We start from the raw sequence: 24,783 nt of genomic DNA, 5'->3' as shown, positions 1-24,783 counted from the left end.
CGAGAATCGAAATATCACCACGGCGAAAGATGAAAACGTCACACCGGTCTAAAACAAAAGATAGCGGCACTGAATCACGGTTAATCAGTGTGAAACTGACACCCCGCTGTGGTTGGTGTGATTCATCCTGACACGTGGCTGACAGTGCATGTCAATTTCTTCATTGAACGGTTTGTGTGCATGCGTGTATGTGTTTGTGCTTTTCGTTTTTTGTGTGCTTTCTTTTCGTTTGATTTACTTTGGCTTGGTTCGCTTTGTTTTGTTGATGTTATAATTTTAGTTTTTCCCTCTTTTTTTTCTCTCTCGTCGTTTTCTCTTTGCCGTCACATGGCGACTCAGGTGAATGAACTTGGAGTTGAATGATTGGACTGTTCAGCAAAATGTGGTATCTTTACTCCTTTCGTGATAGTTATCACGTGAATATAATAACTTATAAGTTGTATCAATCGTATAAAGAAACAGATCAGTTATCGACTGAAAGAACACACATGCGCACATACAACATGCTTTTTTCCTCTTCACTCTTCCCCTCCTCCCCGTCCCCAAAAGTATTTTTATTCTCTCAATTTAAGTATAAAACATTAATCAAAATCATAACAACAGCCATACATTTTCAACAAGTTTATGACATATTTCTTCAGTAGCTATCAAAATATGTGACATGCTATGTAAACTGAAGTTCTGTCCAAAGTCAGTCTGCGTGAACAGCTTTTCAACGTCTTTGTGACTCAGCTGCACGCCGAACAAAATGTAACTGCCGGTACATGGTTTTTTTAACAATCATAAACTACACGCTAACAAGCGCATAGTATCCCGAAAATTTAAACAATCAATACGTAGCAGCCGTGCGGCTTTTCTTGCGCCTATCCAAATTACCTCATGAAGCCGTCATTGCCCGATCTTCTGTAGCTCATATTCCCCTCTCTCCGAGGTAATTGAATTGAAACGTCAACCTTGCCACACGCACACACGCATACACACGCACAAACGCATACACACGCACAAACGCATACACACGCACAAATACACCACTCACGCACGTACACACACGCATGCACGCGGCGCACACACACTGTACGCACACCCCCCCCCCCCCCCCCCCCCTTCGCCTCAAACACACACACACACAATTCTTTGCGGGGTATTCAGTCGATTTGGAATCATTATCGGGTTTTGATTCACTACAATAAAACGAGTTGTGCGTGTGTGCTTGAGTGTGTTTGCGAATGTTTGGGAGTTCCTGCATGTATGTGTGTGTGTGTGTGTGTGTGTGTCTGACTGTCTGTCTGTGTCTGTGTGTGTGACTGTGTGCTCTTGTGTGTTCTTCCCTCTAGTCGTAAAAGCACAAGACAAAACTATTGTCCTATCCAGAACCGTACGGTCAGTCGGCTCGCATCTAAATTCATAGTCCTGTCGACGCTCAGTCATTTCATTTCCAATTAAGCTCTCAAATATTGCTCAACAACGCTCGACAGAAAACATTAGTTTATCTTCCATCTACAGATGTTTCTCCACGCAACAGATCATCGGATAGGCTACATCCTTTTGGCAGGCATCTGTGTAATTTCAGACAATCAGCACAATCCCCTCTCGATAATAACTGACTTGAATCACAGGACATCGTGTAACAGGGACAATGATTTCCAGTTAGGAGACTCCATGCATGATCATGAATTGTGGATGATGAGATAGTGAGTGGAATTGATGGTGACTCGTCACGACACTCGCTGTCGTTAAGCTCCGTTTATACAGAGCGCGAACGCGAACGCGTCCAACGCGAACACGAACGCGAACGCGACTTTTGCCATTCAAATAGAGCACGAACCCGAACGCGGAAAACCGTCAACGGCTTTCGAGGCGGCTCGTCTTTTTCTTGCTGTGAGAGATACAATTTGGTCATTTGGAATCATGGCGCAGTCGGGTAGAGTCGAGTCAGACACGGAGGCCGAGATCATAGTACTGTATTTGTACACAAAACAACGGATGAAGAGAAAGAGAAAGAGGCGTGTGTCAGTACATGATTCTTCTCAATTTCAAGAATCATGGCTTCTGTCTTGTCCATTGTCTTGTCCATTCTTCTCCAAACTTCACAAGCAAAGTAGACTGACGCTAGTGCCTAGCTTTTTCTTGGAACGGTCAGGCGTACAAGTTTCTATTTGTGGAAATGATGGAAGGGAATTAAGTACCTGCTGATTGGTTGATAGCAAAAAAGCCGCGCGACCGGCTCAGTTTCTGAGAAAATTCGCTTTGGAGGCAATCAAGGCGGTCGTTCGCGCGGCGAACAAAAAATGTTTCGCGTTCGCATTCAGCCATGAACGGTTCCTCTACAAATGACTAAAATATTCCAGGGCGAAAAACCGCGTTCGCTTTCGCGTTCGCGCTCTGTATAAACGGAGCTTTACGCTCTGTCTATGAGCAGCATGGTATTATGATCTGTAAAAGAGTATACGGCGAGGCTTTTGTGCACTCAGCCTGTTTGGAGAATGATGGCTATGAAGCTGGAAGTCATAATATGGTAAAGTGTGTGTGTGTGTGTGTGTGTGTGCGTGTGTGTTTGTATGTGTGTGTGTGTGTGTGTGTGTGTGTGCCGTGTGTGTGCGTGCGTGTGTGCGTGCGTGTGTGTGTGTGTGTGCGATGTGTGTGTGTGCGATGTGTGTGAGAGAGTGTGTGTGAGAGAGTGTGTGTGTGTGTGCATGCGTGCGTGTGTGTGTCAGTCTGAGTTAGTGTTTAGTGAGAGAGACAGAGACAGACAGAAAGACAGACAGAGAGAGAAACAGAAACAGACAGACAGAGAACATGTGGTTCAGCAGATTGTTTTTCTTCTTAGCAGAAATCGACCACTAAGGGAAAGCCAGCGATGGCCTGATTAAACACATCGTCAATATTCAATCTATCACGGCAAAAACTAGGCCACACACCGTACACGCGCAGGCTTTTCTTTTGATCGATCGTAACACTGCATGATCAGGCTGATTAGTTTGTTGTGTAGACCCCTACTCATAAATACTCCAATATCCATAATGATGAATGAGCCTGTCGTCTCCAACAATTAGGAGAAAAACATCCCGTTGCTTCATCGATCATAACTTGGATTCTGTAGCCTGCCAGTTCCGGTGCTTGCCGGCAGAGTGTGGACGGTGAGTTTTTGTCAACGCGAGCAAAGGGATCCTAATCGTCAGCTCTGTGAGAGCAGTTGAAATAAACTTTTCTGCTGGAATTATACACCTGGTTGGGGTTCTGGAACGAAGAGTGACATTTTTGTCTTGATTTCGAAGGTGATTTTGTTGAAGAAGTAAAACATGCTGTAGTTTACACACTCACATACACATATATACAGACACACACACGTACACACGCGCTCACGCACACATACACTCACACTATATCTATCTCTGTCTCTCACACACACACACACACACACACGTACACAAACACGTGCACGTAATACACAAACACACACACACACTCACACACACACACGCGCGCGCACACACACACACACACACACACACACACACCATATCTATATCTATATCTCACACACACACACACACACACACACACACACACACATACACAAAGTGTTTATTAATGAAGCGTTGTTTTATCACACATTGATCTTTCGGGTTTGATAGTTTATTGTTTGGGTGTTAAAAATTGGTCTACTGCCGAAGACAGCAGTTTATCGATGAATCGTGGAGTCGTGGAGTCGATGTGAAAGTGGTCCCTCGTCGTTCTTGCGCGAGTGAAGCCTACGGTATAAAACCTTGTCCGTCCTCCCCCATCTAGCATCACAGTCCCTGCTCCTTTCCACAATCCCTGGTTCTCTGCCTCTCCAATGTGATTTCTCCAATTTTGTGCTTGGTGAAAGGAAATGTCGGGACTCAACATTCTATCATATCGAACTCTGTCACATTCAGTTGGACACATTGTGATGAATCTCTCTCTCTCTCTCTCTCTCTCTCTCTCTCTCTCTCTCTCTCTCTCTCTCTCTCTCTCTCGCTCTCTCTCTCTCTCTCTCTTTCTCTCCCTTTCTACCTCTCTCTTTTTCTCCTTTTCTATTTCTCTCTCTCTCTTTCTCTCTTTCTCTTTCTCTCTCTCTCTCTCTCTCTCTCTCTCTTTCTCTCCCTTTCTACCTCTCTCTTTTTCTCCTTTTCTATTTCTCTCTCTCTCTTTCTCCACACACACACACACACACACACACACACACACAACAGCATAACAAAAAGACAACTTAAAGGAAGCTACCTTGGGGTTGTGTGTGTGTGTGTGTGTGTGTGTGTGTGTGTGTGTGTGTGTGTGTGTGTGCATGTGTGTGTTTGTGCGCATGTGCGTGCGTTAGATAGATACAGATAGTTTCAGTAATAACAATAATTCTTTCTTTCTTTATTTCGTTTTCAACCACGAAGGTTATATCGCGACGAGGGAAAGAGGGGAGATGGGACAGGGGAAAGGGGGGAGATGGGATAGAGCCACTTGTTAAGTGTTTCTTGTTCACAAAAGCACTAATCAAAAAATTGCTCCAGGGGCTTGCAACGTAGTACAATATATGACCTTACTGGGAGAATGCAAGTTTCCAGTACAAAGGACTAAACATTTCTTACATACTGCTTGACTAAAATCTTTACAAACATTGACTATATTCTATACAAGAACCACTTAACAAGGGTAAAAGGAGAAACAGAATCCGTTAGTCGCCTCTTACGACATGCGGGGTGCAGAGAAATAAGGATGTCAGTGGAAAAGAAGACTTTTGGTAAGTGAAATAAAGGTGATGGATCCAGTCAGGTAGAAATAAGACAACAAGAAAAGAATTGGAAAACTGCAGGGAATAGTAGGGAGAGTTTTCTTGGAAGGAAATATAGGTGAAAGGACTGGTAAGGCAGAAATAAGACAAAAGAAGAGAAGTAAAGGGGTGGGGTAGCTCTGTTTAAACGCTCCCGCCGCGTGAAGGCGACCCCATGGGAGCATAACAATAATTGAAAGCGTGTCCAAATCTGTAGTCTTATTTCAACAACCTAACATGCACCATGGTCTGTAGTTAAACACGATCACTAAAAACAAGAAAAGAAAGTAATAAATTCGAAGAATATTCTACTAGCAAAGCAATACTCCCAAAGCGTGTCAACATATTTTGTCTTATTTTTAAAGCAAAGCAACACGAAATCGCCGACTAAAACACACAACAGAATACCACTTAAAAACAAACACCTTTTCTCTTATTTTAACAAAAGAACACGAAATCGCCGCCTAAAACAAACACCAGAAGACCACTTAAAAACTAAAATCGTTTGTCATATTTCAACAAAACAACACAACATTCCCGACTAAAATAACCCAACACTTCCACTTCAAAAGTAGCACTCGCGGGAGTAAAAGTCAACAAGCATGCATCATCATTCTCTGTCAGAGTCCATGAATATTTGATGTGACGTCACTGACGCGTGACCTTACGACACAGGAATCAGGTCAGCGGACTGTGACGGTAGAGACACATATACACACGGATGACCGACTCCGATCAGGACGGACCGATAGCTTTGTTGAAGTTTTGTCGGATAAATACTTGTTGGTGGTGGTGGTGTGGTTGTTGTAGTTGTGGTTGTTGTTGTTGTGTACCACATGTTTTGGATCTTTGGTTCCGTTCACCGTGCATGTTGAGAATGAGCTGAACTTTTTATCTATTTTTTCTGTAGCACAACAGGTGCAGCTGGATTTATCTTGCACCTGCTGCACGTGTGGTTTGCAGTTACACCCCCCCCCCCCCCCGCCCTTCTTCGTGTTCGCCTTGTTGTTGTTGTTGTTGTTGTTGTTGTTGTTGTTGTTGTTGTGTTGTTGTTGTTGTTGTTGTCGTCGTCGTAGCCTACTAAAAAGTACGAGTATCACAAGCTGTTCCGGACATTAATGGAAAACAGTGATCTTCTTTCTTTCTTTATTTGGTGTTTAACGTCGTTTTCAACCACGAAGGTTATATCGCGACGAGTGAAAGGGGGGAGATGGGATAGAGCCACTTGTTAAGTGTTTCTTGTTCACAAAAGCACTAATCAAAAACTTGCTCCAGGGGCTTGCAACGTAGTACAATATATGACCTTACTGGGAGAATGCAAGTTTCCAGTACAAAGGACTAAACATTTCTTACATACTGCTTGACTAAAATCTTTACAAACATTGACTATATTCTATACAAGAACCACTTAACAAGGGTAAAAGGAGGAACAGAATCCGTTAGTCGCCTCTTACAACATGCGGGGTGCAGAGAAATAAGGATGTGGAAAAGAAGACTTTTGGTAAGTGAAATAAAGGTGATGGATCCAGTCAGGTAGAAATAAGACAACAGGAAAAGAATTGGAAAACTGCAGGGAATAGTAGGGAGAGTTTTCTTGGAAGGAAATATAGGTGAAATATAGGTGAAAGGACTGGTAAGGCAGAAATAAGACAAAAGAAGAGAAGTAAAGGGGTGGGGTAGCTTTGTAAAAACACTCCCGCCGTGTGAAGGCGACCCCATGGGAAACATAAAGAGATTGTTAATGAACTATCGGGGATAAAAAGATTTGTTTGAAGAGTTAGAGATAAAGAGATTGTGATGAACAGTCAGGGACAGAAAACAGTTATGGATAAAACATGTCAATAAAACGTGTGGGGAATAAAAACGATATGCATGAACAGCAATGGATAAAGTCAGAGATGTTAATGAAAGAGCAGGGATAAAGAGATGTTTATGAACAATTTGGGATCAAGTGACTTCAATTAACAGTCGGGGATGAGACTTTACTGAACATTCAAACATACACAGACTTTAATCATGGAAAGCCAGAGATGAAGAGATTATGATGAGAAAAAAAGAACAAAAAAAGAAGTTAATGGATGACAATTGTTTAACAATTAGAGATGAAGAGATAGCAATAAAAATTAAGAGGCGAAGAAATGTTTGTGAACAGTTAGCAATAATGCTTACCTAATGAATCAGGATAATTAACTACATCATAATTGCCAGTTAATCGTTTGTAGCTTCACCTGTTGCCCGGGTACAATAACTGTTGTACATTTTACAGGAAAACACCTGAAAACAAGGCAAAAAACGTGTAATTCGAATAAAGATTGAAATCATGTCATACCGCCTCCACCCCACCCCACCCTCCCCCCACCTTATTTTTAATTGTTGTTGTTGCGGTTGTAATTCGGATAAAGATTGTAATCATGTCACAGCGCCCCCCGCCCCGCCCCCTTTATCTTTTATACATGTAGTTGTTGTTGTTGTTGATTTCGTTGTTGCATATAAACAGTACAGTGGCATTGGCCATTGCAAATCGTCTTCTAATGTTTTCAATTGCAAACCGTTGACTGACTTATACGTACACAACACGTGTTATCTCACATAATGCTTTTCTCTACATTTGACCTCGTTTGCACACAAGCACACACATGCATATTCACACATGCATATTCACACAAGCACACACGTGCGAACACACCCATTCAGCAAATTAATAACATAAACACAGTATGTAAATATCAACAACTTTACTTCAACATTTAAATTGTTGCATTACTCGATGGAATGTTTTTCTTATACAAAAATCCAACAACGACACAAACTCTGCAGAGAATTTCATATTGCAAACGTAGACATATCACAGTTACAGAAAAATGGACGGTTTCAATTGTGACACCTCAAGACCCACCAAATGACAAAAAACTTACAATGGATTTCACTTCACACAAAACAATTGATTCTCTCAAAGACAAAAGGAGAGAAAAGAGCGAGCGTCTAATAAAAGAAGTTTTTCGCAAGAGTGTTAAGTAACGTTTGAATACCTAACTGAAGATGAAAATAAATATAAACAGGCGGACAGTTTCTACAGAGCATCGATATCTAATTCACAGCTTTTTATAAATAATTGGTTTTTTGCTTTGTTTCACAGCATTATGCTTCGTTCCTTGAGTTCCAACTAACAATACGTGTTACGCGTAGTGTTTCCTTTAATAAAAAAAAAAATCCTTCTCCAGAAAAAAAACTATCTTTCTTGAAAACAAATGAACAGAAAACAGCCTCCAGCACGAAGACACTTTCACAAAGATTTCTTTCAAAATCGCTATTCCATTCTTTCCTTCTCAGCTTGGTGATTCAATCTCGTAATATTTAACATCACGTGGCACTTTCCCAAACCATTCTTAACTTTGTTTTTGTTTATCATTTTAATGCAATGATAATCACCTTAAACTACCAAGTAACTTATGCAAACCATGTGACTTGATACAATTTAAAACAAAAAACCCCAATATAAATAACAGTCTTCAGGACGTCCATGCATCAACATTGCAAGTACACCATACCAAAAAACGTCTTTGAAAAAAAAAAACCCAACACATTCACACTTTTCAAACACAAACCAACAAAACAATTGAGATGAAGCAGATATATATCGTTTTTTGTTTGTTTGTTTTTTTAAAGAAGCGAGAAGTGTTGTCTGAGTTGTTTGAGGAGTTCCTGAGAGTCGGTGTGGTTTGGATAGTTCTCCACCGCTCTTCTGGCGGACACGTAGCTGCTCTGTAGGTCTCCCAACTGAAACACACAAAAACACAACTTTTTTTTTAGCAAAGTTCTACAATAGTTTTCACATTCGGAGAATACATGCATTTTGGTATATAACTGTTCTGTGGAGCACTGCATCTGAAATGGATCAATCAGACAACTTGAATCAGCTCACTTGTTAGTTGCAACGTCAATTTTCCCCCATACAAGCACAGGTGCTCTGGTGGAGATATATAGCCAATCTTTCGTCTCCGAACGGGAAACGCGGCCAACAGTGTCCACTCGTAAACAACACAAACACACTTGCACAAACTAATTTCAGGCGATTTTGTTCCAAACGATGCGCAATAATCTTGCTGATCTTCAAAGAGTAATTCGCGAGCAGAACGGAAAAAGAAAGGGAAAAAACACTTGAAAAACTTATTTTGCTATTTACGCTACAGAATAAGCACACGGAAGTCATTTACTGATTATGTCCGTGTTCAGTACATGTCTGTTGGACAACAGTTACTGACGCTGCTCCATGCATTTCCAAAACATGACTCTCACAACGATTCCCGCGTCCTCAGTTACCTAACGGCAGCTCGTTATTTACAGACCAGAAGCATATCTCCTGCTTGTTACCCAAGTACTCCTGTAGCGGTAACACGTCATTTATTCAACACATGGGGAATGTAGGAACGAAATCTGCTTCACATACACAAAACAGAATAGCTGCAACTGAAAAAGCTGCACAAACTGTAAAACCCAACTTTACGTTTGAGTTATGTAATTGCTCTGCATGCCTCTGTCTCTAGTCATCGCCTTATTGCCAAAAGTCACGTTTTGGCGATTGATTTGTGACCTACAGCAAGACCCGTTTTACCCGCAGTATATCAAGAATTCCGTCGTCTCCTCCTCATCCTCCTAGCGAATCACCAAATAAGTCCCTTGTACAGTTCAGAGACACCCTGCTTGCTGCCGCGCGGGCAGAGAGAATGTTCTCTCTTTATCTTCACCGCGCTGGCAGCAAACCCCTCACGCGGAGGTGTTTTCAGACAGGCCAGACACAGGTTGTCCCAGAGGTGAATAAGTTTTCAGATTGTGGGACATGAAGCATCATCATCGCCTCCTCCTCCTCTTCGTCGTCTCTTTTTGGGTGCATGCAAACGTAAACTTTAGCAACAAAGTTCAACTTCTCGCTGCTCGAAATTACATTTTTACGCTTGATTGGTGGCTGACACAAGACACCCTTAATCTACCACGTAGCAACAAGTCCTCCTCCTCATCCATAGTAAAACGTGCATTCTAACATGCATTCTATCCGCAAACAACTAAGGGGAAACAAGGATAAGAGTAAGAGAGAGAATATATCACACCGTGCACGCTAAAACACAGAACGCAGCAACACCGTGAACCCGTAACCTGGTTACCCATTGTCTCCAGACAGACGTCATGGCTTCTTGCCCTTTGTCTTGCGTCACACATTCGTCTCTGACAAGCGACAACTAGCAGCAGCCCCGAAGTACGCCACGGCGAAGAATAAAACAAGGAAAGTGGAATGCAAATCACGACAACCCTGAGCCCTACAACATGCGTTCCTTGTCAACTTCCGTCTACCTCCCTTCTCGACGATCCACTACCCTACCCGCCACTCCTCGCCAGAACCTCCCTTTCCCCTCCATTTTCACCCATCCATCCTAATACCCCAACCCACCCTCCAACATCTCCCCTTTCCCAACATTACAACCGACCTTTTGTTTACCGCACTTTACATACTTCCATCTTTTCCTTGGGGTCCTGATTTGGCCTATTATGGTCCGCTGGACCCGAAAAGCAACAGCTAACTAACTAACTAACTAACTAACTATCTTTTCCTTTTCCGAAAAACTGACGTTTAAATAGACAGCTCTTCTTCTTCTTCTTCTTCTTCTTCTTCTTCTTGCGTTCGCCGTCACACCATCAGTTTAGTCTGCGAGACGAATGACGTCGTGGCTTCCAGGTCTTGTCTGCTCCCATATATAGAGTTTGGTGCGGAGAGGGACTGATGCTGGCCACACTTTGTCTCTGATTGGTTTGAGTTGGATCGTCAGCACTAATAGCTGTCACACTGAACAAGCCAGAAGGAACAAATGTTTTCCTCCAGCAAAAAAAAAGAAGCTTTGCCTAATAAACAGCATATGTTCAAAGAAAAGACTCGGTGTTTATGCCAAGGAGGGGGAGAAAAGTCATCTTCAACTTAAAGGATCTTACTTTCCCTGCGAACCTTCCCATAAATCACAACAGATCCTTCCAGGCCTTTACACCCTTTAAGGTATTTAGATCCCCCCCCCCCCACCCCGTCCAGGTTTTTACCCGGAACAGATCATATCTTTCCATTTAGACTAAGACGTACTCCAAAAATCTGTTGTCTGTTTGCTTTCTCCACAGGGTGGGAATTTTCTGCTAAATAAGCTTCGTAGCTGACAGCAATGTCAATTAGCAAAATTAATTCATTAAAAACAATCCCACTCTTGACAGGTAGCAGTGAGTTGATTTCTCGAAGATGTGTAAGTGGAAGGACATCCTTATCCCATTGTACACGCCAAGATATAATTATGTGTTGTAGTTTACATAATCATTTACACGGGGAAGAAGGGATCTTCAATGCACGACAGGACCTGCCGGCTTTGTTGGGGTGAGAGGAAATGACCTTGAAATGAGACCCCGCCAACAACAGTTGATATTTGGGCAGCTAAACCTGAATTGAGGGTTCCCTTTTGTGTGTTATAATGAGGGGTACCCGCGATTGTACACGTCTTCTTTCCCGCCTTTTGATGACGACTTTCTTTCTATCGTATTTCTTCTTCTTCTTCTTCTTCTGCGTTCATGGGCTGACACTCCCACGTACACTCGTGTTTTTGCACGAGTGGATTTCTATGTGTATGACCGTTTTTACCCCGCCATTTAGGCAGCCATACGCCGTTTTCGGAGGAAGCATGCTGGGTATTTTCGTGTTTCTATAACCCACCGAACTTTGACATGGATTACAGGATCTTTTCCGTGCGCACTTGGTCTTGTGCTTGCGTGTACACACGAAGGGGGATAAGGCACTATCAGGTCTGCACATAAGTTGACCTGGGAGATCGGAAAAATCTCCACTCTTAACCCACCAGGCGGCAGCAGCCGGGATTTCAACTCACGACCTTCCGATTAGGAGGCCGATGTCTTACCATTACGCCACTGCGCCCGTCTATCGTATTTAATTCAAATGAGACGCACATACTGAAATGCGGTTGGGCGTGTCTTTAATGCCAAAGTATAGGGGATAGACAATTAGCCGCAGATGGAATCTGCGCCCCAAACCACGAAATTCCCTGCAAGGAGCATTTGATTTTATGACAGAAAGAATTAAAGTCCTAAACTCATGAACAATTAAAATGCTCTGCGTACCAGATGACGATGGGACTTTTTGTTGTGGATAAAGTTTTCGCATTCCTTGGTGGCACTTGAGCAAAACGTGGCATCTGCCTGTTCTGGTGGTGCTTAGCCCTGTGCAGTACTGTGTGTTTGAATTCCATCCACTCTAAACACACTTTGCCCTGTCACATTACAGTGTTTGAACTCTTCCCACTTAAAATGTGCTTTAAACTTGTCACGATCATGGGCGGTGCCGCATGTCCGTGTGTGCAATTGATCATAAGCAGTTAGTTTGTTAAACAACTCGACATTTAAAGTGTTGTAATCAGCATCAACAACTGTTGAACCCAACATGTAAGACTGAATAACTGACATTTATGGTATCTTAAGCGCCGAAATTGTTAAAAGAAGTTAAGAACTTTCAAACAATCGTTACTTCCCTCTTATCATACAAATTGACAAGGTACAGTCAGTATTATGTTTTGGGGCCGGGTAGCTCAAATGGTAGAGCAGTGGATTTGTGATCCTAGGGTCACGGGTTCCAATCCAGGCCGGGACAGACACGAGTCAACTTTATGTGCAGACTCAGAGGCGGTATCAATGTCCCACCCCCGTGTCAAAGACCTCGGTCATTCTGCCATAAGTGCAGGTGGTTGATTACATCTGAACGCACATACACCTGTGTGTCTCATCTAAAAATGGGGGTAACACCCGGAAACATGCCCCCGATGGTTTCACCGTAAGGGCGTAAAACGACATTATAACAAAACCAGTATATTGTCCACTAGAGGTAATTAGCCGGCAAAGAGCCAATTATGTTATCTCCACAGGTGTTGGGCTTTATCAACCCTGTGACTGCGGACTTCCTGGCAGCCACTGTTCTGAGGATTTAGCACGGCCATCAACATCGAACGCAGAAGAAGAAGAAGAATCAACCCTGTGAAATAACAGGCGCTTCCAATGTCCAGCCCCGCCCACACCTGGAGAACAGCATGCAGTCCCAGCCTATGGTCAGATTACGGTCAGTTCCTTGCTTGCACCATGCCGAGCACAGCGGATGAGTGGTCAGTAGCTCGTGCTTATAGCTAAGATAGTAAACACACTCTCTAACTTTCTGATCAGAGCAACCCCATTCATTTGATGAAATCCCGTGTCACATGGGATTAGCTTCCGTGACATGCTGTCTGACATCTGACATTCTGCTTCGGTCAAATCAGCGTGTGGGTTCAATTGCAGATCAGCTCTGACACCAATGCAATATCTAGTGCAATCGTCTTATCCTAGCAGTTGTATCCATTCTGTCATGATCTGAGCTTAAACACAAAGGGCCAAGACAGTACGTACTAGCTCTGCTGCAAAGCATGTACTTTTATTTATCTATTTTTGTTTATATTATTTTGTATTGTTACTTCGTTAACACTTATGACTTCCGTGGAATGTGCCCATTCACTTGTGTTCATAAATACGTGACGCCAAAAAATTAAGCTTATGATTTTCTTGAACACAGAACAAGCAATTGCAAGATTGTATCTTTGCTTTGGCTTTAGTAATTCAGCGATGCCAGAATGTTGCCAATCAGTGAAGAAAAGAAAGAATACATGCATTAGAATTCTAAAATTAGTGTAGTTCCAAGTACGTTACTTGAGCCTTAAACTGCTACCCACCGTGAAGCTTCAAACCAAACACGCGTATCGACGATCTCTGCAAAATGCAAGCTAAAAAACAGTGCAAGAAAGTAATACGACTCTACAACAAACTCATACAAAGAAAGAGTTACAACAACCTTCATAATTGTTCAGTCCCAAACTGCACCTGCACATGGGCATCTGCTACCTCTTTGATAAAAAAAAAGGCGTCAACAGAGAGTTTCAACACCCTTGATCCGGTACTGTCAAAACCGCAAAATGCACATGTGTATCTGCAACTCTTTGATAGAAAATAAAATAAAATAAAAATCCATATAAAAAAGCCGTCACCAGAGAGAAACGACACCCTCAATAGTGTTCAGTTCAAAACCGCAAACGCACATGTGAATCTGCGACCCCTTTGATATGAAAGTGGTCACCGGAGAGTTACAACACCCTTGATACTGTTTGTTGCAAAACAGCAAAATGCACATGTCCCCCATGTGCATCAACAACCCCTGCTGCTGCAGAACGCTTCAAACCCGCATCACAGACATGCTCAAGATATCTAACCGACCTCTGACGATAGATCCAGAATTCGCGGAATGGACGATAAAAAAGGAATGATGAGAGTTTTGTGGTCCAGGTTTTTGCATCATCTCGGTGCACACGCCTTTGAAAATGCATTTTTCTCTTTCATGGCAAAGGCATGGCTTTTTGATTGGCCACGGACGGAATTTGTTGAGATACAAGCAAACAAAAAAGTATTTGTGGTGTTTTTTTTCTATGACAAACATCGTTTACTACACTACTGGCTATTATCAGGAAGGAAATGTGAAGTTTACGGCATTCTAAGTTAGCATGACATTTGGCGATGAACTGAAAATCTGTGTTAGATCGTAGCTTTCTGCAAAACTGATACCGATACCTAGACAGGTTAACAGACAGACGAACAAACGAACAGACGCAGAGAGAGAGAGAGAGAGAGAGAGAGAGAGAGAGAGAGAGAGAGAGAGAGAGAGAGAGAGAGAGAGAGAGAGAGAGAGAGACAGACAGACAGACAGACAGACAGACAGACAGACAGAGAGACACAGAGACACACAGAGAGAAAGAGAGACACAGAGAGAGACCTCAGAACTTTATTACAGAGAGAGAGAGAGAGAGAGAGAGAGAGAGAGAGAGAGAGAGAGAGAGAGAGAGAGAGAGAGAGAGAGGACAGACAGACAGTCAGACAAGACAGACAGACAGACAGACATACTGACATACAGAGACAGGCAGGCAAAGAGCAGTGAACGGATGAGCAACAACAAAAAGCCAAATCAAATATGATCATACACGGACACACACCATGCCAGTAACTGGTCCACTTCGCATGGGAACATTTCTCGTAAGGTCACACTGAAATTGCGCAAGTTGTAGAAGTCGATTATCAAAACAGCCAGCGAAAGCCACAGAATGTCACCAACACAGAGGTGCCGACAACATGGAGATTATAATAACAATAGAGCTCACTATGCAATTGAAGCCCAAGAGCATTACCTAATGAGATCATGAGAGTTATGTTTTTGTTCAGAAGGCATGGTAACCGAAAACGCTTGTAGTGTCTTTCCACAGACAAAAAAATTCCATCTCACACGGCATAAATAAATCCCTGCGCCTTGAATATGTGCGCGATATAAATTGCATAAAATAAAAAATTTAAAAAAAATAAATAAATAAAACCCTGCGCTTAGAACTGTACCCACAGAATACGCACGATATAAGCCTCATATTGATTGACAAACTGAAGGTTGGAGACATTATCATTTTCACTCAAGAGCCAAGTTTTGGTAGGCAAGCCACTGCATGATATTCCTGGACAACGAAGGCATTCGCACAGCACTTTATTAAGAGAGACCAAACTACAACATCGCTGCAATACACTAAAGAAGATTACACATGTACACACACGCTCGTTTGGAACTAAACATAAGCAACATCATAACTACTCGCTGATGGCAACAAACAAACAAACAAACAAACAAACAAACAAAATCAAAAAGAAAAGCACTGATCACACCCTGAACAGTAAGACTAGGAGAACTAACCTCCTCATTTTCGTCAAAGCCCAACCCTCTCGACACATTTGACCAATCTTCTAGTTCCCCCCAAGACAGCAGAACGACTTAACACGAGCTAATGAAGGCAAACGCACACCACCACCATTGGCATTGCAACCACAAACTGCTAACAACAAGACTCAACTGTGTAAGAAAACCCCGAAGCATGAAATCGTAGCACAAAAAGAAACCAAGGTCAAACCGCAAGCTTATCCAGACACCGCACTGTGAGTGATCCATTAGACCTTGCACGATGTAATTAAGGTCACGTCACACCATCCGCCACGCCTTACGGGCCAATTAGCAGCACGTTTGCCTCGCCACGTCCACCACTGGGGATAACTTTTGACTCGGGGGGCAATACTTCGTTCCGTAACGATCCCAAGACGAAGTGATCCTGATACATGACTGTAATCTGAGACTAAACTCTTACTCAGCCTTGAGGACTTGGGGGCTATTTCTGAATGTTCATTCAAAACGGGACTGCAAGATTTAAAATATTCTACCCTGAATACAAAAGTCAGTGTTGAGAGAGCAAAAGACACATTCATGCAATCCCTGCGACAGACTATGTGGCTGCCCTTTTCTTTGGCTGATTGTAGTTGTACTTAGCATGCAGACAAAATTGATATGCATATTCGGCCAATGTCAGAGATCATGTTAGGGTAACTATCCAAACTTCGCAATAGCCGTTTAAACACACAATTCGGTCAGTTCTTACAACGGATTTGGCCATGAAGACAAGACGACAAAAACATCTAGTCTGGTCTATAAAGTAAGTATTGAATACAAACTTGATCTAGTTCCTTCAATGTACAACAGCTCGCCTGTAACGGTTTACTGACAGAACTAACCGGACACGATTCCTTTTCCTCGGCTGTTCTAAATTCTTGAGCTACATGGATTTGTTTTTTGCGCTCATTGGTATGAAAACACTCTTGCTTGCACACAGAAGCTATAGCAGCATGGCATACCAAACAGCCTGCATCGAGATTATATATACGGCTGGCTTCAGGCATCTCCAGTGTTCGTGTCAGAACTGGACAGGTGAATTTTTCCCCCTCAAAAAAGCCCCCCAAAACATCAGACAGCAGGCGGCAAATATCACAAATGAGCTGACACCGGCATGCCAGAGACGCGCAATCTAATCAGCACAACTGTCCTCCTCTCCGCGTTTTGCATGGAAGGGGTTGGGTTGTGTCAGCTACAGGACGACTAAACGGCCTCTTGAAAGATAAAATACCACAAAATATCGTTTTCCCTCGTCCGCATTTTCTTCTTCTAATTATAGCTGACAGACAGATAAAGACAGGCAGCTTTGCGGTGTGCGTTTCTGACAGCAGCATAAAATCTAACGATACAAGTAAAAATTGCCGTTTTGTTGTTGCTTTAGTTGTGTTGTGTCCGTCACAAGGTCGACTCTTGAAAAGACAGCTGTCTGTAACCAGAACATAATTATTTGCTTTGCTCGTTGTTTCTCACTTTTTAACTCGTTTTAAGATTAAATGCGTGATTGTCCTTCTTAGGCCCTAAAGCTGACTATAATGAAAGACTGGCCAAAAACTTTCGCTTCTGCATCTTGAACACACGGCCAGTACCGTGTAACTGGCCTTGACACGGAACGATCCAAGGGGGGCAATCTCAGTCATCTGAAAGAGGGAAATCCAAACGCAATCCGCCTTGTTCGATTTTATGGGCTTGGACGAAAGAGAAAAATAAGAAAAGCAAAAGCTGGAGTCCAGTCTGGACGAAACTGCTATCAAGAACGCAGAATTGATTTTTTCTGAGTTTTTTTTTTTTTTAGTCGTAAGCGCCATTTCTCATTTCGAATTTCTCATAACTGCTGTTCACAATGCGGCCACAGTGAAACCAACAAAGGGGCCTCACTCTGGAAGAGTTTCCTGCTCCGATAAACATGGCGCTTACGGCTAAAAAAAAAACTCAGAAAAAATCAATTCTGCGTTCTTGATAGCAGTTTCGTCCAGACTGGACTCCAGCTTTTGCTTTTCTTATTTTTCTCTATCGTCCAAGCCCATAAAATCGAACAAGGCGGATTGCGTTTGGATTTCCCTCTTTCGGATGACTTGAGATTGCCCCCCTTGAATCGTTCCGTGTCAAGGCCAGTTACACGGTACTGGCCGCGTGTTCAAGATGCCGCTTCTGCTGCTGCTGCAAAAAAAAAAAAAAAAAAAAAAGTAGGGTCCGGTTTAAGTGTAGCAACCATCTGCAGAATCGACGACTACGGGAATAACTTCTTTTCCGAGAAAACCATCTTCTAAATCATCAGATATTTTGTCTAGGCCTGTAGGTGCACTAAGGACATCCTTCCACGTTGACACATACCATACATGTACAGCCTGGCCTGTAGGTGCACTAAGGACATCCTTCCACGTTGACACATACCATACATGTACAGCCTGGCTGCTTTGTGTGCAGAGTGAGAATTCTGTGCTGAATTAATTTTGTCATCAAGACTGACGCCTATGCCAATGTGCGTAATTAATACAGCAACAATTTCTCACCCAACACGCCATGCATCCAGGCTGATAGTTTTTGGTATGTGTCCCAATGGGAGATACTTTCTTTTATCGTCCCATCCCCTATAGTACGTATGTGGACCCTTCGAAGTCATGGAAACATAGGTGATACGCGAACCTCTATTTTATTAAATTTTATCTGTAACTTTTTTTAAAACTTTTTTCAACTCAACCACCCCCGTCATCCTCTCGTTTTCCCCTTTTTTCTCTCTCCCTGTTATCATAGAAAACAATTCATGTCCAAAATAGACATTTAGACCTGACGGACACTAAACCCCAAAATGTTCTTGTTCTCGTCCCACGCAAGAGCCAAGACAGATCCAAGAACCACGCTAAAGTCCCGAGTGGACAAGAACTGGAAACGACAGGATAAAACGACCAGCGTGTCGCAGTTAATAGTGATGGTGGAGGTGTAGGGTTTCGGTCACTTCACTTTCCCACTTTTCCCCAACAGAGCAGCGCCAAACGGGACGGATTCCGTATGTAGTCGGGACCAGCCACGCTCGTGTCTCAGATCCTAATCTTCTGGGGTGTTGGATTGCAAACTGTTAAAGCAGAGAGTAACTGTGGCGAAGGCAAGGAGAGTATAGCCTTGGAGACATCTGTTAACATCTCTGGTGTTGTTGGCACGCTCGGAGAGGGTGAGAGAAAGAAACACTCTCTGTGACTGTGTACGCTGCAGATCCTTCGTGTGTTTCTGTATCTACCTTTGACTTTGTGCTGCTAGATTTTTTTCAGCGGTATAGTCTGCTATTGAATTCTAATGCCGATTTATTAATTCGTTTCCAGACATCACGTTTTTGGAGACCTGTCGTTTCCCATCCAACCCTGTTAAGAGACTCTGAAAGAGTGCAGTCACACATAAAACAGTCATACTGGGCTACATATTAGCCCAGTTTAAGCGGCATAATATGGAGAATGTAGTGCCCCATGCAGAGTCCAGCCTCTCATCAAATTCAACGACAGTATTATTATTATTATTATTATTATTATTATTATTATTATTATTATTATTATTATTATTATTATGGGGAGCTTATATAGCGCGAACCACAACTGTGCTCTCCGCGCTTTACATATTAATTTCTGCCGTTTGAAATGGAATTTTTTTTACAGACAGACAGACAAACAGACATTTTTTACACACAATATGTGCTTGCCCTTGAGTAGCTGTAAGATTCTGTGATGGCTTATATAAATTCTGGAGGATGTAATTTTGGTGCTATAAAGAACCGACGCGCTCACAAAACAAAACGAACACTAGAATTGGAAAATTAATTAAAGTTTATTGTGAATATGGTCATACTTGTCGATGTCATAGTAATTCGGAATCAGCTCATAATATCAATATATAAAAGGCTAAACATAAATCTATGGAGAGGCTAAGTAACCTATATCGGAGCGTGGCGGAAAAACTAATCTAAGTTTAGAAAGTGAATTAAAGCTAAAATGTGAAGTAGAAAGGACTAGTTTGAGTGAGAGTGCAGAACAGTAGAGTGTGAAGCGTGGAGCATGGAGCGAGAAGCGCGGAGCGTGGTGCGAGAAGCGCGGAGCGAGAAGCGCGGAGCGGTGGAAACTGATAGAAAAGAAAAAACTAAACTTAGAATTCGAAACATCAAACTAAACATCAAAGGTGTCCTAAAAACATAAACATCAAAGGTGTCCTAAAAACATAAACATCAAAGATGGACGACAAAATGGCGGCCGAAACAAGATGGCGGCAAATCAATAAAAAATCACCAAGACAAAAATATGTTAGAAAAACCCTACATAGAATAAACGTAGGACACAGAAACGGAAAGAAGACAAAGAAACGGACAGAAGACACAGAGACGGAAAGAAGACAAAGAAACGGAAAGAAGACACAGAAACGGACAGAAGACACAGAGACGGAAAGAAGACACAGAAACGGACAGAAGACACAGAAACGGACAGAAGACACAGAAACGGACAGAAGACAAAGAAACGGACAGAAGACACAGAAACGGACAGAAGACAAAGAAACGGACAGAAGACACAGAAACGGACAGAAGACACAGAAACGGACAGAAGACAAAGATTCAAAACGAAAATTACACGAATTCGGTAAATAAAAGAAACATAGTCAGAAATGGATACTCGCCTTTGACAGCATCAATAATCTAAAACAGACTCAAGGCGAGCAACTGAACCTGAACTACAAAATAACTTAAAACAAAACTGAAGGCTGGCAGAAGAAACTGGGCCCCGGAACAGAGCAAAAAAAATCTATCTATCCTAAAACATCTTGTTCCGTGAACGGCTTCCCAGTAAGTGACGACGAATACAGGCTATCCACCACAGAGGTGAACTAAAAATACTGCGCGTTACTACAATATTACTGTTGCAAAACATGCGTCCCGTGCTCTCCGGGGAAAACTCCATAGGCTGTCCAGCGTGAGCCATACAGGCACATGAAATTAAAATCAGAAAAACGCCGGCCACACTACCTTGTTTATAAATTAGTTCGTTACAATATTTAACGTCATTATAACAAAACAAAGTTCGTACCAGGACGCTCATACTTAATAAAGAAAAATAAAAGATAAAGAGCGAGCTAGACCCGCACGCGAACCTACAGAGGTGGCTGCAAGATGGGAACAAATAGGGGCAAAAGTGAGATAAGGAAAGAAAAGTGAAAGAAAAGAGGTGAGAAGGAGATCAGAAAAAAGGGGAAGCCACCACCACGGAAAGTCGCATGCGAGTCAAGCTAGAAACATGACTAAAAAACACAAGCAAAACAAAAAGAATCTAGATACACAGAAGGCTCCTTAGCAGGGGCATTCACACAATATATAACGCATTCACATCGACCAGCAAACTTCAAGCCTATCAGGCGAACATTCACCTTTCACGGCCTATTATTCCAAGTCAAACGGGTATTTGGTGGACATTTTTTTTTTATCTATGCCCATACAATTTTGCCAGGAAAGACCCTTTTGTCAATCGTGGGATCTTTAACGTGCACACCCCAATGTAGTGTACACGAAGGGACCTCGGTTTTTCGATCTTTCTTCGTGCCCTACTTCCCATTCACCACCCTTACCCATCCTTATATACCTTTGACGTTTTCTTCAAGCTTTTGAAACAAAAGGAACACTTTCTCTTTTCTTACTTATTCAAGAAACAAGAGTTATTCATCTTTCGTAAACAACAAGTCGGGCTCAATAGGTCATCTCACAGTGAACCCAAGACACGAGAACGAAACCCGATAAAGTTCTCCCTCAAACAAAAAAATGCAACCCGATACAACAAAGCGCCTATTACATCAAAGAGTTGAAAGAAAAATCAAACGTCTCCACTGGAAGGCCAAGAAAGTGAATGATGACACGAGGGACAAAACGACCAAATGAAATCCACCTTAACCTCGTCACTCCCCAGGCAACGTTTGAGAGACGGGACTTGAGGGGCTGCTTAACCTAAGGGGCTTCAAATGGCACTCACTTTAGCTTTTGTCAGGGGACAAAAAAATGAGTCAGAGAAAGACAGAGAGAGATAGAGAGAGAGAAAGAGGGGACAAGATTGAGAGAGGGAGAGAGAGTGAGTGAGAGAGAGAGATATATATACAGACAGACAGAAAGACAGAGAGAGAGAGAGAGAGAGAGAGAGAGAGAGAGAGAGAGAAAGAGAGAGAGAGAGAGAGACAGACAGACAGACAGAGAGAGACAGAGACAGAGAGAGACAGAGAGACAGAGACAGAGAGACAGACAGACAGAGAGAGAGAGACAGACAGACAGACAGACAGACAGACAGAGAGAGAGGGGGAGAGAGAGGGGAGAGAGAAAGGGAGAGAGAGAAAGAGGAGAGAGAGAAAGAGGAGAGAGAGAGGCCTTTCTGTTTTGTTTTTCTTTCACAGAGAACATTTGTCACAAAATGAACAGAATCTTTGCTAACATAAGGAATCAATAAAAGCAATTTGTCGTGAAGAAAACAGCAGAATGTTGACAATTACCTCACAAAAACTACTGAGCTCTAAAGATTGAAAACTGAAATAATACATGTCTCAAAAGAAAACCATTACGCAAAATACGGTAACACAAAAATTTAACCAAAGAAAAATGTGCCCACAAGGTTAAAAGTTCTCCTTGGCAAATAACATCAGGAATTATTTCTTGTACAGTGGAACCCCCCCTTTTAAGACCTCGAATATATGAAAATATCAGACCTTAGGAGGGAGTCTTAAAATGGAGTTAAATCTGCAGACGTTATGGACCTGTAGACAATCTAAAGAAAAACAAAGATCTTAAAAGGGGGGAAATCTTAAAACACAGGGTCACATACAGGACGTTCCACCGTGTACACACAAAGCCCTGCTCATGTCGCATTAACTGATATAAGATTAACAAAACTGCTCGAGGGCAGCGAAGGTGAAGCAACACATGTTGAACTTCTTTATAAGTCAGTGACCTTTTAGTATGTTTAGCAATAATGAATGCGTGCATGTTCAACAAAGTTGACTGATCTCCCGAATCCAAGCCACACACTCATTTCAAAGCATGATCTTCCTTTGTGGAAGGGAAACGATCCGAACAATTCAATGAGAAAAACATCTTCAGGCATAAAATCCGATTCAGTTGATAGGTTAAGAATTCCGAAAGAGTTCAGGGTAAAAACGGACTACATTTTATTGCGGGTAAATGCTGGAAGCAGAAAAAAACCAAGAAGAAGGGTGGCGAGTCGGGAGGGTGGGGGTGGTACAAAGGAAATATATGGGCAAACATTCAAAAATTAGACTTCAAAACACCTGTAATCTCTTGACTTTAAACTAAAAGGCACACAGTCATTCTGCTCATCATCTTCAATCTGCGCAGACTTGTGCATGGGGTTAGGAGATCCCTCCACCAGGGCACATACCAACAATCAACATCTTGACTGCTTCCGCAGTATTCTCACAGCCAGTGATACATACACATGTTATATCAAGTCTTATATCGCGCGCGTATCTCCAGACTCGGACTCAAGGCGCAGGGAACTATTTATGCCGTGTGAGATGGAATTTTTTTTACACAATACATCACGCATTCACATCGACCAGCAGATCGTAGCCATTTCGGAGCATATCCTACTTTTCACGGCCTACTATTCCAAGTCACACGGGTATTTTGGTGGACATTTTTTTTTATCTATGCCTAACTAATTTTGCCAGGAAAGACCCTTTTGTCAATCGTGGGATCTTTAACGTGCACACCCCAATGTAGTGTACACGAAGGGACCTCGGTTTTTCGTCTCATCCGAAAGACTAGCACTTGAACCCACCACCTAGGTTAGGAAAGGGGGGAGAAAATTGCTAACGCCCTGACCCAGGGTCGAACTCGCAACCTCTCGCTTCCGAGCGCAAGTGCGTTACCACTCGGCCACCCAGTCCGATACATACTATCAACTGCACTTTAACTTGACACTTAAACCTTCCTTCTCTGACCAACATTTTTCTGGTCAGAAACTTGACCTTAGCCAACCAACACCCCTCAAACCTCTGGAGCACAAAGCGGCCAATAACAGTGAGTGACACGCCCCGTGACTTTACGACTCCTACCCGGATCAGCAATACCCAGATCATCTGACCAGCTGGACATCCGATAGCCCCACCGATACATCTCAATGTCCCACCCGACTAAGGATTATTCCTGAAGTCAAGGAGTAAGAAGGCAAAACAATGTTGTAAGCGCACTGCTTGGCAGATTAACCTTTGCACTTGGGACCAAAGGTTAGCTCTTCTGACCTGTAGGAATATGTGAAGTGGCTGTACGGCTGTATTGAAGAAAACTACATTGGGAATTGATTGTGGTTTTTGGGTCAGCTTTCCCGAACTACCAAAGCTTGCATTGGAGGCCACAGAGTCATCATTGTGAAGAACTGAGTCACTGAGTCACTTACAAAGAGTCTTTCAAACTGTGTTATTCTCTGATATCTCTCTGAAGCACTCTCCACTTGTGGTGTTGTATTACGCTGTCCACACCAGAACAAATTAATAAGTAAGCACACCATCAAACAAACAAACAAACAAACAAACAAACACACACACACACAAAGAAAATAATCCCTCAAAAAGCGAAGCACAGCTGACCAGGTGAAGATAGACATGGATTCAACCGTTAATCGGATCTTGTGCGCACAGAGAAACACCTTCACAGATTGGGACATAATATACTGCTGGAACTTTCATGTGTAATCCTTGATACGTACCGCTGGAGAAAAAAATCCACAAAATTAAAGGAAAGCGAACAAACTGGAAAAGAAAACATGGCTGAAGAATGACTGGGGTTGAGGTGGATTTGGGCAAAGAACTCCTGTGCTATATCCTTGACACAATAGCAAGGCACCCCCTTACTATTATCATCACTGCACACGCCTCAGTGCACGCGACGGCAGCTTAGTTTGCTCTTTTAAGAACAATATCAAAAGCTGACTCACACAAGGTGCGATATGCTTCTTAAGGCCAAAAAAAAAAGGTCTGTTTACGGTAACATAGGCCAAAAAAATAGGGTCGGTAGGTTGGGATTTTTTTTTTCCCCAAAAAACCCCATATTTTTACGTTATTTTGCCAAAAAAACAAGATTTTTTTTATTTTTTTATTTTTTTTTTCCAAATGCCAA

The 24,783-nt window shown here is 42.5% G+C and overlaps 1 protein-coding gene across 1 annotated transcript in view; it reads right to left on the bottom strand.

Annotated features, from left to right (window-relative positions):
- Window positions 1–7,506: 7,506 nt before the first annotated feature.
- Window positions 7,507–24,783, bottom strand: part of LOC138953135 (tetratricopeptide repeat protein 8-like) — a 90,803-nt gene continuing 73,526 nt past the window's right edge. The window contains exon 11 of the mRNA XM_070324927.1: window positions 7,507–8,563. Within this exon, the coding sequence (XP_070181028.1) occupies window positions 8,447–8,563 (117 nt within the window). The 3' untranslated portion in view covers window positions 7,507–8,446. The remainder of the gene's footprint in view (window positions 8,564–24,783) is intronic.

This window comes from Littorina saxatilis, linkage group LG17 (genome assembly GCF_037325665.1).
Source record: "Littorina saxatilis isolate snail1 linkage group LG17, US_GU_Lsax_2.0, whole genome shotgun sequence".
Taxonomy (NCBI): Eukaryota; Metazoa; Mollusca; class Gastropoda; order Littorinimorpha; family Littorinidae; genus Littorina; species Littorina saxatilis.
Note: the sequence above shows the minus strand (reverse complement) of the source record. Positions and strands in the feature narration are given on the sequence as shown.